This window comes from Lytechinus pictus, chromosome 18 (assembly GCF_037042905.1).
Source record: "Lytechinus pictus isolate F3 Inbred chromosome 18, Lp3.0, whole genome shotgun sequence".
Lineage (NCBI taxonomy): Eukaryota > Metazoa > Echinodermata > Echinoidea > Temnopleuroida > Toxopneustidae > Lytechinus > Lytechinus pictus.
The window spans coordinates 20,939,091-20,956,369 of record NC_087262.1 but is presented as its reverse complement, the minus strand read 5'-3'; the positions used below and the strand labels follow the sequence as shown (position 1 = coordinate 20,956,369).

Genomic DNA, 17,279 nt, shown 5'->3' with positions numbered 1-17,279 from the left:
GTCCGAAGCCGTATTTGTGGTAGGATCAATTATTAAGTATGCAAAACTAATTTGTGCTATGCAACTTTCTAAGGTTATTAATCTTACTAATAAATTCTATTTATGTTTGCATGTCTGAAATGTCCTGATATATAGCATATTTCCGTCCATTGTTATACTCGTCTTTTGTACTCGATATATTAACTGAATGTACATATATTTCTTGCAATGCTATTATTATCGTTTTTTTTTCTTTTGCTTCCATGTTCTCTGTGCTGAGCACCTATTTTCAAAATATTCGAAATAAAAATATAAATGCAAACTTGCTGTGTTGCTAGACTTTTATTAGAAGTTTTAAGTTTGGGATAAAGCCATTTTGACAATTAAGACAAACAATACACATCATGAGGAATAACAAAGATTATCTAGCGTTAAACATGATACCTTTGGAAACACATTTTCCAGTTCAGCTTTCATGCAATAGTATACAAATAGCAAATAGGCATGAGTGCGATGGTGCGAGATTTCGCATGAGGTGAAAGAAAGATGCTCTATTCAACGAGGCATTAGCCGTGTTGAATAGAGCGTATCTTTCTTTCACGAATAAGTATATTCGCTATTTGTGTTGTACAAGGCCTCGGAATTTAGCGAAAATATGAAGAAAAAAAAAGAGTTTTTCCCTTTAGTAATATATGAAAAGGGTGCAAACAAATTGAAAGCGATAAGCAAAATCCTACAAGCACACATGAACTTGGGCAGCATTGCGCATTTAGCCAGCAGGCTTATACACGTATTGCACCTTCATTTTTACCGAGCGCAGTGAATTACATCGTATTGTGACGTCATCTCCTAAAGCCGTGCAACGGTACATTTTGGATGGTACGTCTTGTGTGCAACGGTGCGAATGTTTGACATTCAGCCTCCCATTTGCTCGCGTACAACAAGCTAATTAGGTGTTGTACAACCTTGCAAAGTGTACTGCCAGTATGGAAATTTAAGTCTAATGATACCGTCACACCAACGAAAACCGACTCCAAACCCTGCGATGGTTTATCATTGGTAATGACGCAGTATCTTTGGTCGATCTTGGTCCCATAACACAATGTTCAGTGATTAATCGTATGCTTGATTTTTATGATTGATTGTACATCGTAGTCAATACAATCGATCATAAAAACAATGCTCTACAATGATTGCTAAGCTTTGTGTTACGAGCCCCTGGAGATGATTTCTCTGTTCTGACAGTAGCATCAGAGCCTTTCTTCATAAATGGGTGTATCTGTACAGCCCTATTTGCATGAGGAGAACACTGGGCAGACTCTTTAAATTAATCCTATGGTCCCATACTCTGAACTCAGGTTTACTTCAAACCACGGCCTAAAGGTTTGGTTTAACTATGGGGAGAAAATAGTGATGCAGATAGATAACTACATGATCAATTTTTCATCACATATGGCAACCAAAAAATTACAAGCCATCTTGAAATGATAAATACAATAATTTTCTATAAACATTAAAACATGGCAAAGATCCCAGTTGACCCAGTAAACTCAAAGGAAGTATAAGGAGCAATAATGTCTGATGCTTATAGCTCCCCATAATTTTAGCCCTGACCTAGACCAAGGTTTAAGTCAAACTGGACGTGCCATAGGCCCGTATTCTGAACTCGGGTTTAATATAAACTCTGGTTTAATGTTGCAGTTTAACTATGGATAGCCAATAGTGGCATAAATCTCTAACAGTAAAATTTTGATACATCAGCTCATTTTTCTCTAAAATCATTCTTTACTTTTCCTTCACCATTCATAAGTTAAGAAAGAGCACAGTGAACGTAAGAAACATACAAAGTAAGAAAAATTTTTGAAATTTTTGGCTTTCCATAATTTGAGCGCAGAGTTAGACCATAGTTTAAGTTAAACTCAAGTTCAGAATATGTGTCACTAGCCCGTATTCTGAAGTCGGGTTTAACTTAAACTCAGGTTTAAAGTTGTGGTTTAAGTATGGGAAGCCAAAAGTATCAAAATTGTTATTAAGTTGTATGTTTCTTATGTTTATTGTGCTCTTTCCTGATTCATTGATGGTGAAGACAATCATCTATTCATACTTCCTAGACAATTACGAATGATTTGAGAGCCAAATGAGCTGAAGTATGATATCTCTACTGTTAGTAATTTATGTAACAATTGGCTATCCATACTTAAACCACAACTTTAAACCTGAGTTTAACTTAAAACCGACTTCAGAATATGTGTCATTGTGTCTTAGGAATAAAAGTGAAAGCAGTAGAGGTGGCGAACTGCAGCCAGATAAATATCACCTCATGTAGTGTACACTCAATAACAGGAAGGTACTAAATAGTGAGTTTCATCTTTTGTAATGTCCACCCTTGAGAATGTTAACAGGTGCAAAGAATCCGATAATCAGTTAACTAAAATGTCAAGGATGAACTGTACATGGGAGCAGGTGATCGGGCCTGAAATAAATGCTCCTCTAATCAACCTGATCTATTTTTCATGGATTGGATATACTGAGAGGCTGCAACTAGAATCATGGAATGCAATAGAGGTATATCATCAGGGGCCTGTTTCATAAAGGACTGTTGTAACTTTTCCATGATGGCAACTACCATGGTAACAGGGCTCAGCAGCCAATCAGAATCAAGGTTACCATGGTAGTTGCCATAATGGCAAAGTTACAACAGTCCTTTATGAAATGGGCCCTAGGAGTGAGCAAGCCTATTGAAGCAATGAATCCACAATCTATTTGTCAAAGATTTGAGCTCATCTTCTTGAGAAAAATATACTATTACCTTAAAAAAGCTATTTCTAAACACTAGAAAGGCCCAAACTATGGCCTGAAAAAAAAGCTATGATGATCTGAAAACTCAAATTTATGGAATTTGTTTTTAACCACATTGTCTCAGTGATTGCACCGATATATTTTTGTTTCTTTCCCCTCAATCAATCACATACAAATGCTTACAATGTCACTATTGCAACTGAGATCTTATATCTCATATTTCTTTAGGGAATCACTTCGTTTTAATGACTAGTAATTCTTTATCATACTAGTGATGACCTGTCTAATCCTAAATCCAAAAGATATAAAAGCCATTAAACCACATAAAAGAAATACCTACAAGGTAATGACAGCAATGTTTTTCTCACTTTGTGATATGCACTATCAGCTGACATCTTTGTCTTCACATTCAATCTCCCCATCCGTCAGCTTCACACCAGAGTCAAGTTTGTCTGAATCAAACTCTTTCACATTTCGGTCATTACCGTTCCTACTGTGAGTGTCACACACTTTTACCAAGTCAACAACATCTTGTTCAAGTTCCTCCTTGTTGGTTGGAGCATCAGCGAGATCACCATCCCCTTTGCCCAACCTAGCAACAACAGAATGACCCTCATCTTCTCTAGTTTGGTCAACAACCGAGTCATCCACATTCTGTGATGTCTGATCCTGAACAGAGGTCTCTGTATGACTAGATAATTTGCCCAGATCTTCAGTAGAATCGTTTTTGGAGTAGTACTCTTTCACCTTGCGATTTGGTAAGACTTGGAAGAAGGCATCTTTCCAGTTGCCTAGTTGAACATAGGCTAAGATGATCTCATAAACTGAAAAAGAAAATGGATAAAAAGAAATAAATACTTGCATGTTAATTAAGTTTGAGCATTAGAATTTGTTCTATCATGCATGATGACAATATATATTTCTATAATGAATAGAAGGATACTTTAACCCACAGAGTTATTTTGTACTCATTGAGAGTTCACATTTTCCAATTCGGAAAATTCTACATATATCGTGCACACAATCTTACATTCAGACCTGAATAATTCCTGCAGTTTTTCCTTTGAAATTACTTACCATGGTTGACAGCTAGAACTTTCCTTGAGTTGAGTTTCACAAAGTCACCAATCGGAAGTTGAGCGTGACTCCATCCATTCTCTACCACCTTCTCATAACAGTATCCCTGTTAAACAAGATAAAAGATAATAATGTTATAATATAGCTGGAGTTATACAGTGCGTCCCAGAAAAAACGAAACCGAGATTAAACGATGATTTATCATAACTTATTCACAAATACAATAGACAAATGACCTACCATTTTAAAGCTCAGAATCTCCTCTTTCAGCTGATATCACTTAGATTATTCCTCATTCACGCATGAGTGAGCAAAAACAATTAGAAGAAAGGATACCAAAAACTCATTTGGCGGGGGGTATCTGAATTTCAAAAAGAAAATCACATGCCTAAAAAGTTCAATATCTGCTCTTTTATTTGATACCTTAATCACAAAAAATGGTCAAGAAGTAAAAAAGTTATGGTCCCTCGAAACAATGCGTGTATTTCCATAATTTCATTAAATAACCTGTTTTCACCGGTTTACCACAGAAGCTACCGCATGGTTAACAAAAGACTTAATTTATGGCTGATCGTCAACAAAACGGAGCGTCGAGTGAGTTTGAACGCTAGCCTGAAAAACCTCTTCATTTTATGAAATTATTGAAATTCAAGCCTTATTTCAAATAACCAGAACTTTGTTATTTTTTGACCATTTTCTGTAATTGGGGTATCATATTAAAGAGCAGATATTGAACTTTTTAGAAATGTGGTTTTCTTTTTGAAACCCAGATACAGCCCGCCAAATGACTTTTTGTTATCCCCTCTTCAAATTGTTTTTGCTCACTCATGCGTGAATGAGAAATAATCTAAGTAATTTTAAATGAAAGAGGAGATTCTGAGCTTTAAAATGGTAGGTCATTTGTCTATTGTGTTTATGATTAAGTTATGATAAATCATCGATAAATCTTGGTTTTCTTTTTTTGTGGGACGCACTGTATAGCACTTTTTACCAGCGGTTACAAAGTGGATTTACCATTACCCCATCTTTAGCGAAAATAATCAACAGCAATCGGTGCATTCAATCCTACTGGTTACCACTTCACCTCACCTGGGTCGAGCACAGCACAGTGCAGATAAATTTCTTTCTGAAGTATAACATGCAAATGCCTAGTTGAGAATACATATTATGCATTCTCAACTAGGCATTTACATGTTTTACTATTTATTCTTTTTAAATAGGGTACTATTTGAATATTATTCTAATAATACCCTATGTACAAAGAATAAATGAAGAAATATCTGTAAAATGCTTTACAGACATTGTTCTGTTTTGATGTGTTAAGAGCAATATAAAAGTGGAATAATAAGATCAATATTACATGTAGCATATAATCATTGATGTCCATCTTGCTTGCATAGATTGATAGAAAGGTCAAGTTTAATCAAAAGCAAATGGGAAGGAGCGAAGCACAGAGGTCTAATAGTATATAAGATGGACTTTATGTTGTTCAAAACAAAATTATATAGCCCTTGAAGAATTGCAAATTTGGAACAATTGCTCGCCTAAAAACAAAACTTGAATGCCATCCCTTCATTATCTAGGTAGCTAACCCCATGCAAAATAAGAATTGGGTAGTGTTTTACAAGGATTAAAGTGTGACTAAAATTCACCCATACATTCCCAGTTGCGATCGGTATATGAAACATCACTGCATAGGGGTGATCATGCTCAGAGGATGCGGTCTGCTACTCTGGTTCCATGACATTTGCTCTGGCGACAATTGCTCCACTCTAAATTCCACACTCTAATCGAATGAACAACTTCAACCTTGGATTTAACACTATACCCTACCCTAAACCTAACACTAAAACTAACATAAAACCCTATTGCAACCCTAACCCTAAATCTTAGACGACATTAAGCCTGGGGCAATTGTCACAGGATCAAATGTTGTGTCACCAAAACTCTATATCACACTTTAATCTTTGTGAAATGCCCCCCCCTCTAGATTCTACTATGGAGTGGGCACAGACCTTGTAATGGTTATGATCGACTAGACCACCGATGATATAGGCCTTGTTTGGATCCAGGTCTTGGAGAACATTAGGAGACTCAGCTGCCAAGTAGACTATATTCTCAGATCCAAATGCCGCTTCAGGCTCTTCTTCTCTGAAGTGAATCTGCCATAAAACAATACAATTATTTCTGTTTAATAAATAAATTTGCACTGTGGATTCAAAGACTTGGGAAAGTGTACTAATACTGCTTGGAAAAATACCTGACAATCGATGGAATTCTGTGCTTATTTCTCAGCAATTACACATTTTCTTCCAGAGTCATTTGGCACATATTATTCATTTATAAAAACAAACACTTGGGTGGTCATTTTATTGGATTCTGTTCAAACTCATTTTGAGATCATTACAACTGTTATTTATCTTTAAGTCTAATGGCCAAATGAGAGTTCGATTCATACAGAGTTCATCTAATCATTTAAACATAATGGCCAATGGCCCGTATTCTGAAGTCAGGTTTAACTTAGACCATGGTCTAACTCTGTGCTAAAATTATGGGAAGCCAAAAGTGTAAAAATTTTGTATTAAGTTGTATGTTTCTTATATATACTGTGCTCTTTCCTGATTCACCGATGGTGAAGACGATCATCTATACTTCCTCGACATTTATGAATGATTTGAGAGCCAAATGAGCTGAAATATGATATCTCTACTGTTAGTGATTTATGTAACAATTGGCTTTCCATACTTAAACCACAACTTTAAACCTGAGTTTAAGTTTAACCTGACTTCAGAATACGGGCAATTTGCTTTAATTCAACTAGAAATGTCACAAACTGGTAAATGGGCAAATTCAACATGGTTTGGTTGTAGAGTCAAACAGAAAATAGACAAAGTAGCTGTGGACCAAGTGGCAACCAATACACTTACATCCCATTTTTGGTACCCTTCGATGACATCATCCAAGATCTGCTTAGTCTTATCTTTCAGACTGGATACATAAAGCTGGAGTGGTTTGTTGGCTTTTCTGTTCTCTGCGTAACATCTCTGTATCTGCTTGATTAATTTCTTGATGTCCTATTTAAAAAAAAGTAGATAATAATGATATAGTTTGAAATTTCAATTGAGTAAAATATATTATCTATATAGAGCGTTTTAGCCATACATTAAAAACGCTTATTTTGGTCTTCATCAATTCCCTGTGCAGTATCAGAGCGTATCCCTAGAATGACCAAAATTCCGAAGAGTATCCCATAGGCTCCTGTACAAAATTTGCTATTGAATATGAGAGCATATTCAACAGTATAGTGCACATGCCCGAATGTGTGAAATATACAACGCGTACAACAATGAAAGAAATGCGGTGCGCAGCATAAGAGCACAACGACACTCAATGACGTCATAATGAACTACATGCATGTTGCATGTCAACGACCGAATTTGATCCTACGACGTGATGATGCCATTTATGTGATAAGTGATATCATGACTTGTTTCATCATTTCTCCCTCTTTTTGATTGCTAGGGGTGGGATAGATGATAATATTTATGTTGGATGGCTTTCTTTCATGGAATACAAGAAATATTCCACTCGTTAGGGTCAATATTCCACTCATCTGCGATTCGTGGAATATTTGCCCAAACTCTTGGAATATTTCTGGTATTCCATTCTGAGCCATCCAATATACAGGGCTCCACACTAGCCCTTTTTTTCTACTGGTCCAACCTATTCATGTCGGACCAGTAGATACCCAGTTTTTCAATTTTTTATCGGTCCGAACCTAAAATCTACTGGTCCCAAAAAATAAAGAAAACATTAAAAAAAGGCGTGAGTTTATTTTGCTGTCCTTTCTTGTTACCCCCCCCCCAAAAAAAAAAAGGAATGAATGAATGAAAGACAAAAAGAAAGAAAGGAAGAAAGAATAAAAGAAAGGAAGGAAGAAAAAAGCAAAGGTAAAGAAAGGATAGATGTGAAGGAAGGAAAAAAAGAAAGAACTAAAGAAAGAAAGAAGGAAAGGAAGGAAAGAAAGAACAAAAATTAGAAAGAAAGAACAAAAGAAAAAAAGGAAGGAAAGAAAGAAAGAAAGAAAGAAAGAAATAAAGAAAGAAAGAAAGAAAGAAAAAAAAAAAGAAGGAAAGAAATGATGCAAGCAATAAAGAAAGAAAAAACAAAAGACAGAAAGTAATGAAAAAAGAAAAAGAAAGAAGGAAAGAAGCAATAAAACAAGAAAGAAAGGGTAAAAGGAGAGATGGAAAGAAGGAAAAAAGAAAGAATAAAAGAAACGAAGGAAGAAAAAAGTAAAGAAAAAATGTGAAGGAAGGAAAAAAAAACCAAAGAAGGAAAGAAAGAACAAAAGAAAAAAAGAATGAAGGAAAGAAGGAAAGAAATGAAGCAAGCAATATAGAAAGAAAGAACAAAAGACAAAGTAATGAAAGAAAGAAGGAAAGAAGGAATAAAAAAAGAAAGAAAGGGTAAAAGGAGAGATGGAAAGAAGGAAAACAGAAAGAAAGGATTGAAAGAAGGAAGAAATCAAGAAAAGGGAAAATGATAGAAGGAAAAAAGAATGTTGCGAATGAATAAAGAAGGAAGGAAGCAAGCAAGCAATATAAAAAGAAAGAAAGAAAATGTAAAAGAATAAATGAAAGGAAGAACAAAAAAGAAAGAAAGGAAAGGAAGCAAGCAGTAAATAAAAGGAAGAAAGAAAAGGTAAAAGGATAGATGGAACAAAGGGGAAAAAGAAAGAACAAAAGACAAAGAAGAAAGGAAAGAATGAAAGAGAGAAAGGGCTGAAAGAAGGAATAAAAACAAGAAAGGGTAAAGAAAGGATGGATGGAATGAGGAAAGAAAGAAAGAAAGTAACAAAGAATGAAGGAAAGAAAGGGGAAAAGAAGGAAGGAAATGAAGAAAGAAAGAAGAGATAAATATAGATTGGATGGACTCAAGAATTAAAGAAAGAAGGAAATCAAAAAAGAAAGAGCATTAGAAATAGAGAAAAATATTAACAGGACAGAAAGAATGAAAGAACGAAAGACAAAGAAAAGGGAAAATTTAAAAAGAAAGACAGTAAAAGAAGAGAGGGAAGAAACAAAGAAAGATTGAAAAGAAAGAAGGAAAGAAAGATTGAAAGAAAACAAAGGAAGAAAGCTAAAACTATCATCATAAATAAATTATCAGTTTCTTTTTGGCTCAATTAAAATATACTAGTACTAGCTACGAAAGAAACCAAGTGTATCAACACACACACAAATGCATATGTGGGGCTATCATGTATTCAGACGATATCACTCGAAACCCGATCTCTTTGAACTAAAACAGAAGTGAAAATTTCTCATTTTACTGCTTACAAATGACAGAGTTACCCCAATTTTGGCAAATTTTTAGGAAATATGGACATTATAAGAGCTTTTCATTAGTGTGAAATGTGAATTTTGACAGTTCTGTGAGAGATTTCTGCCAGAGGTTAGCCAAGCTTCGTTCGTGCAGCCAGTAGGAAATTTACCATGTGGGCTGTGTGGCTGGCTAGCCATGTGTACACTGTATGTTACCCTATTAAAAATTGCATGCGATTCATTCTGTGTGTGTTCTGTGTGTGTTCTGTGTGTGAATGCCAGAATTTAACGGGAGGAAAATGGTTCGCAATTTGAGTCATGGAATATTTTTCATGTTTATGTTGGACTAGCGAATTTGACCATTTCTGAAAAAGTTACTGGCCCAACAATAGTTTTTATTACTGTTTATGTCAGACCCATAAATCTTGCTATTTTTGGAAAAATTACTGGCCCGACAATGATATTTTTTACTGGTCATGTCGGACCAGTAAATCTTGCTATTTCTGAAAATCTACTGGCCCGACAGTGATTTTTACCGGTCTGGGACCGTCGGACCGGCGCTAGTGTCGAGCCCTGCAATATAACATAATTGTTGAACAAGGTTACATAAAAATAATATACTGATCATATGATATCATAGAGAAGTTATTAATTTTGTGTGTCTAGATATTGATCTACCTGGCAATGAATTAAGTAATAGAAATCAGAGGGAAATGTCTTGCAAAACAATTAGTCTTATTCATTTGAAAATATGAGTATATACTTTTATTATGGATGGGTGAGAGAAATTTGTTAATCTACATGTACTTATATTATATCATCACCTATCTAGATACAATCTTTTCCAGGGGTTTCTAGGAAACCAATGATTAATTAAATGAAATAAAACAAACTTACTGATTCTGTCATAAGTGAATCGTAGGCACAGTCAATGGCTACCTTGATGTTGCTTGCTTCAGGGTCGCTCATCTTCCTCTTCTTCACAACCAGACTTTCCTCACCTATTCCTTGTTTTCTCGCCTCTTCTAATATCTTCCTCTTCCTGTCTTTGTTCTTCTCTCGCTCTTTTTTCCTTCAAAAATAATAATGATGATGGAGGAGAAGAAGAAGAACAGGAGGGGAAGAAGAACAGAAAGAGGAGGAAATGGAGGAAGGGGAGGGAGAAGAAGATGATAATAATGATGATTATAACAATGATTGTGACATTAATAACAAATATCAACAATCCAATAATGAAATATAAATAAAAATAAAATATTAACAATATTGATAATAGAATAATCATTAACTCTTAATGTGCCATTCGCTGTAATCAGCGAGTTCCAAATTTTTTTTCAGAGTCTATATTTAATTGTTTTATTTATGAAAAAAGGGAATCACTCCTTAGACAAATATTTTAGAACCTCTTGACCATAAGCTGAACTGAATCACTCATGCATGCAATGCACTCCTCAAAATTCAATGGGCATAACAATAGCTGTGTGACCATTGCACGTAAATGTGTTCGTGGCACTCCAGTGGATGCACAGATATGTGTTCATGGCACGTTAAGGGTTAATAATGAATAGGACTCTGGTAAAGTACATGTATGTTGGTCTTGTCTGAACTTTTGAAAACAATTAGGCCTAATACTATATATATCAAATCAAAGATGTATTCTATGAAAACTAAGCTATCAGAGCAGAAAATTCAAACAATTCAAACAAACGATGAAAAGGAAATGTGAACTTCTAATACCAGTGACACTGATGTCATACAACTCATGACATCAACTCTTTCATTCATCTTCAAATAACTCAAACCCTTAATTTTTTTTCTCCTAATTAAAAAAAAAAATCAATTTTTATTCAACTGACAATCGAATGATTAAACTAGTATTTTAATGATTAAACTTGAACATCACATGGAAAGTTGATCTTATTTGTGAAGACACACTGCTATTTGTACCTTCTTTCTTTCTTTGTTTCTGCCCATCTCTCATGCCTGCGCTGTTTCTTCAGTTGGTTTTTAGATAGAACTGGCGATGTTTTGTTCTCAGTCTCCTGTTTACTGTCATCTTCTTGGGGTTGGCAACTTGATTCTTCATCCATCCTTCATAAATAGTGGAGTAATGATTCCCCTGAATTCAAGCTGAATAGATTTTAAACAGATTTAAGTTCAAAAGACCAAACAAATAAAGATTGGGATGAGAGAAAAGAGAGGAATGGAGAAAGAAAAAAAATGAAGTGTAGCAGATTTATATACATCTACTAGATCTAGATTTTACATTTTTATATCTGTCGTTTTCCCCTCTTTTCTCCATAGGCATTGATTTAGACTTTTCTCCTCAATTAAATTATCTTCGTCTCTCCTTCTTTTAGTCACAGCAGTAGACCTACAGAATTGGTAATATTTATAATAAATGAAAGCCACAATTAGCAAGAGATAATGACGCTAAATGGACCTTTTATCAACATCATCTTTCACCATAGGACAATCCACAAACTATTTGATAGCTTCGGCCTTGACATAACATCATAAGACTCTATTAGAGTCTAAGTAAGACTCACTCACACGCATTGCGAGGTTACTATGCTTTACTAACCTCCTAAGAAGGAAATAAATATCTATAAATTTGGTATCTAAGCATAGCCTACATCTTTTATAACATGCTCATCAAAATATCAAATCACAAAAATCTTCTGGCTTCTTAATATCCTCAATTGAAATGCCTCCAAATAGCCTCTTCCATGAGCGTGAAAACTCTGCATCGAAAATGGGCCCAATTCGTGTGACGTCACATCATGTCTTTGGTCACCGGCGGTGCACCCCACTGTGCACAGAAAACAATGCAAGAGCTATGGAGAAACTTTGTAATGTGTTTTTAAAATGGTTGAAAGTTATATAACCCGAAAACCTATGTACGATTGGTCATATCATGTATGTAGTTCACACTATAAATAACATTCGCTGACTTAGATTTGTGAGATACGTGTGCTTACGATGGGTTACTTGATGTTTTACCATTTTTTTCTTTCTTGCTGACTGGCGAGATTGCCCGTGTTTACTCTAGATCCAGTCGCTTTTTACATGAAAGATTGAGAATGTTGGGGGTTTGGTCTCCCATAATTTCCTTTCTCTTGTCCTGTTTGGGCCCCTGACATAATTATGATGATCCACGTCTTAATCGTTTATTGGTATAAAAATTACAAGTAGGTCAACCTGGGGTAAGTTAAAATCACTCTCGTAGTTCACGATAAGTAGAAATATTCACATGTTCAGCAGAGTTTGTGCAAAGCAAGCTAACACTATTCGCTAGCGATTATACAATATCCTACGATATCCTGGCCAATCAATGCGAACGACAAGTTCCGAACGCACGCACATCTACAAGCGCAAAGAAGCGGCACAAATCTCGATATATAGCGACTGGTAAATACGTCTGTAAGGATGATGTCATCCAAGATGGCAACTTACGGTCTAAGGTACAATATTTTTGAAGTTTATATATTTTTTCGTAAATTTTGATGTTATTTCTTTTTTGTAATGTGACATTTTTTATGCAAAAAAAAAAAAGATCCGAAATTCGGGTTTCCGCCGAATGTTAGATCTAACATGTTACTGCTATACGTTGTCTGTACGTATGGGCCAACAACTCTTCAGTCTATGTATTGGTGAGTGGAGCCAACGCAGTTCAGCGGAACAAACAAAATATAATAACAGAGACTGAAGCTTTTTTTTGGTCTAGACTCTAGTCTCTAGCACTCATTCAATGAACAAGGTTATGATATAACCTTGTTCTTAGTTATATCTCCATGTGTGGCAAAATAAGGATGGCAATGTTTGGCTTATTTTCTCTTTTTCTTTGGGACAAATGCTTGGTTTTTTACACTGACAGTTTCCATTACACCTATTTGTCATACAACTTGGCCCTTAAGTAAATTTGATTCGTTAAATTATTTTTTTCTTAATTAAAAATAGAAGAAAAAAAATGAAAATTTTCTTGCCATATTATTTTCCATCAATAGAGGGCGTACACAAAAATATGCCAAAAATTCAAGTTTTTGAGCGCTCTAGTGAATACAAAATTATTCCAAAGTTACTAATGAAAAATAAATTGCAACTGTATGGAAATTAGTAATTTTGGTCACAAAAGTGACATTTTAATCATTTTTAAAAGTGTGTGCTCTGTACAGCATTGGCATGCCATAGTCCAACCTGTAGATTCCCCACAGCACAGGCAGGGTGGTTGCAGTGAACAAGGGGTCTCTAGATAATTTTGGGCTCTCAGTCTCACTGAGTCTCAGATTTGGGTGGCGTTTCGTTAGTTAAATTTGGTATTTTCTTTTTGTTTTGTTACCTGGATGGAGTTAGATGCTATTCTAGGGGTTGAAATATTTCTATTGATGTAAAAATCTTAGTTTTTATGATCGTCTTCTTATGTCTACTTTCAAAATACCGCTCCGGGCCGCGCGTTTCCGTTTTACACCCTGGCGAAGGCATTTTCCGCAAAAATAGCCACAAAGCGACTAGTGAAGAGTCTACACACGTCGCTGGTTACAGCGTGCGACACAGGCGAGCCCCACACCACCGCATGCAATCTGCACAGTAACTGATCAGAGCATAGAGTTCCTCGGCACTTCATGTACAGAGAGCAGTCATATGAGTGAAATCCGAACATGCTTTTATGAATATAAATTATTAACTAAATGAATAGAATGACAGACAAAATAAAAATAAACAGATACATATAATAGAAAGAAAATTGAAGTTTGATGGATTGATACACTTAGATGCCGAAAGATAGATATAGAACTAATAGATAGAGACATAGATAGATAGATAGATAGATAGATAGATGAATAGATAGATAGAAGTAGAGAGAGAGAGAGAAAGACAGAGAGATAGATAGATAGATAGATAGATATATAGATAGATAGATGGGGGGAGAGAACTTAAGAGATGGAGAGATGTTATAGATAGATAGATAGATAGATATATGGACGGATAAAGAGAAATAGAGAGAGAGAAAAAAGACAGACAGATGGATAGATAGAGAGAGAAAGAGAGAGATGGAGAGAGAGAGAGATAGAGAATCTGAGAGATAGATAGATGTTAGATAGATAGATAAAGAATGAGAGAGACAGAGAAGATAGACAAATTAACTGATAAATAGAAACTGTAGTTACATAGATAGCTAGATAAATAGATAGAAGATAGATAGAGAGAAATAGAGAAAGACAGACAGATGGATAGATAGATAGAGGGGGGAGAGAGAGATAGAGAATTTGAGAGATAGGTACATGTTAGTTAGATAGATAGATAGATAGATAGACAGATAGATAAAGAATGAGAGAGACAGAGAAGATAGATAAATTAACAGATAGATAGATACTGTAGTTACATAGATATATAAATAGATAAAAGATAGATAGATAGACAGATAGATAGATAGATAGATAGATAGATAGATAGATAGATAGATAGATAGATGGGGGGAGAGAACTTGAGAGATGTTATAGATAGATAGATAGATATATATATATGGACGGAAAAAGAGAAATAGAGAAAGAGAGAAAAAAGACAGACAGATGGATAGATAGATAGATAGATAGAGGGAGAGAGAGATAGAGAATTTGAAAGATAGATAGATGTTAGATAGATATATAGATAGATAAATAGATAGATAGATAGATAAATAATGAGAGAGACAGAGAAGATAGACAAATTAATAGATAGATAGATAGATACAGTAGTTACATAGATAGATAAATAGATAGATAGAAGATAGATAGATAGAGAAATAGAGAAAGACAGACAGATGGATAGATAGATAGAGAGAGAGGGAGAGAGAGAGAGATAGAGAATTTGAGAGATAGGTAGATGTTAGATGAATAGATAGATAAATAATGAGAGAGACAGAGAAGATATACAAATTAACAGAGAAGATATACAAATTAACAGATAGATAGATACTGTAGTTACATAGATAGATAGAGATAGAATTTGAGAGATAGATAAATAAATAGATAGAAGATAGATAGATAGAGAAAGACAGAAAGATGGATAGATAGATAGAGAGAGGGGGAGAGAGATATAGAGAATTTGAGAGATAGATAGATGTTAGATAGATAAAGAATGAGAGAGACAGAGAAGAGCGACAAATTAACAGATCGATAGATACTGCAGTTACATATAGATAGTTAGATAGATAGATAGAAGATAGATAGATAGATTGATAGAGAGAGAGAGAACTAGAGAAAGACAGATGGATAGATAGAGAGAGAGAGACAGAGAAGATTAATAGATAGATACTGTAGTTACATAGTAGATAGATAGATAGATAGATAGATAGATAGATAGATAGATAGATAGATAGATAGATAGATAGATAGATATATAATTTGAGAGATAGATACATAGACGGATAGAGAGAAAAAGACAGACAGATGGATGAGATAGATAGAGAGAGAGAATTTGAGAGACAGACAGACAGATGGATAGAGAGAATTCGAGAGATAGATAAAAAAGAAATGTATCATTAATAAATACAAAAGGCCAAAAGTAAAGTGTCACCAAAGAAGAAAAAAGCGGAATGAAAGATTAAGAAGAAAGAGGTGAGAGAAGGGAAAGAAATTGGGATAAGACAAAGAGAAGGGAAAGCAAGAGGTGGAATTTGAAAGAGAATAGGAGGCAACCTTCAGAAGAAAAAAAAATCATTATGCAATACAAGACATTTAACAATGGTAACAAGTAAATAAAGTAGTAATTGAATCGAATCTTGCACAAAAAAGGGAAAAGTAGAGCTGAGGAAATAGACTCCCGAAGGAAGTCGAAGCAGTGTTGATATTGCACATGAGTAGATTAACAGATGGAGAGAGAGAAATAAAAGAGAGACAGATGGATAGATAGAGAGTTTGAGAGATAGACGTTAGATAGATAGATAGATAGAGAGATAGATAGGTAGATAGAGAATGAGAGAGACAGAGTAGATAGACAAATTAACAGATAGATATATCATGTAGTACCATACTATAGATTGATTTATAACATAGATAGTGGATAGACAGATATGATAGATATAAGGATAGATATAATATGAAAAAAAGTAATTATGTGTTTTATTTTTCAATATTTTAGCTATTATTCGTTTTCATTCATATAAACGATCATGTGCGATAAAGTAAAAAAAATCATGAAGCCAACGTATATAGTTCAGCAGAACAACCAAAATACAGAGACTGAAGCTTTTGGTCTATAAGCTCAGCCTCAGCTGCATTTGCACGTATGTTCTGCGGATATCTTCGGTGCGGACTTTTGGATCGCGCACCCAGCTGATTATGTATACAAACGTAGACGTAGACTCTTCACTAGTCGCTTTGTGGCTATTTTTCCGGAAAATGCCTTCGCCAGGGTGTAAAACGGAAACGCGCCTCCGGGCCTTGTGACCCTTTCGTTCACGAGACACAAGACATAAATTTCAGCATATGGGACCGAGTACACAACACTCAATCGTCGCCTATGCTTATTGCCAAATGTATGGTGAAAACGTGTAAATTTATATCTTAAGCAGCATTTCTTGCTTAAATATAGTGTTCAGTTTTGACTTACATGGTAAACATTCGTGATTTAAGCCTAAAACTCGCCCAAAATCAGGTCAGAAGACTTTGTCCGATCTTTCCGTCCACGGCTGCAAATGGTATCGCCAAGACTACAATACAAAAGGAAAAATTGCCCGGCACACAATACTGTATGATCCAGTCTCTGTACAAAGATCTTCAGAGTCAAGTCCTTTGGAATGATGTAGCAAGTGAGCCCTTTCCAATCAGTCAAGGAGTAAGGCGAGGGGGAGTTTTATCTCCTCTCCTCTACATTACATTCATTGATGCACTCATCAAACGTCTACGCAGCAGGAATCTTGGCTGTAATATCTACTAGGTCGATATTCTGGTCTTCTAGTCCTTGCTGATGATGTAGCCCTTCTAAGTAATTCACCAAGTGAACTACAATCTATGCTTGATGTCACAAACAACTATACAAAAGAATGGAAATACAGAATCAATCCATCCAAAAGCTGCATCATTGCTTTCAACGATAGTAAACACACCTCACAGCAAT

General features: G+C 35.1%; 1 protein-coding gene across 3 annotated transcripts; it reads right to left on the bottom strand.

Moving 5' to 3' along the window:
- Positions 1 to 302: 302 nt before the first annotated feature.
- LOC129281240 (tRNA methyltransferase 10 homolog A-like) lies at positions 303 to 16,879 on the bottom strand. Of its 3 annotated transcripts, XR_010296555.1 has the most exons (8): positions 16,773 to 16,879; positions 11,130 to 11,312; positions 10,080 to 10,254; positions 6,783 to 6,929; positions 5,871 to 6,017; positions 3,856 to 3,961; positions 2,668 to 3,602; positions 303 to 2,601 (listed from the first exon to the last, which is right to left on the bottom strand). XR_010296555.1 is itself a non-coding variant. In XM_064113618.1 (7 exons), the coding sequence occupies exons 2-7, from the start codon at positions 11,270 to 11,272 to the stop codon at positions 3,163 to 3,165; spliced, it is 1,158 nt and encodes a 385-aa protein (XP_063969688.1). In that variant the 5' UTR covers positions 11,273 to 13,622; positions 16,595 to 16,876; the 3' UTR covers positions 303 to 3,162. The 3 variants fall into 3 exon arrangements, 2 of the variants coding, with proteins under 2 accessions (XP_063969688.1, XP_054773159.2); XM_064113618.1 differs by having other exon boundaries at positions 303 to 3,602; positions 11,130 to 13,622; positions 16,595 to 16,876; XM_054917184.2 differs by having other exon boundaries at positions 303 to 3,602; positions 16,773 to 16,876.
- Positions 16,880 to 17,279: the final 400 nt, after the last annotated feature.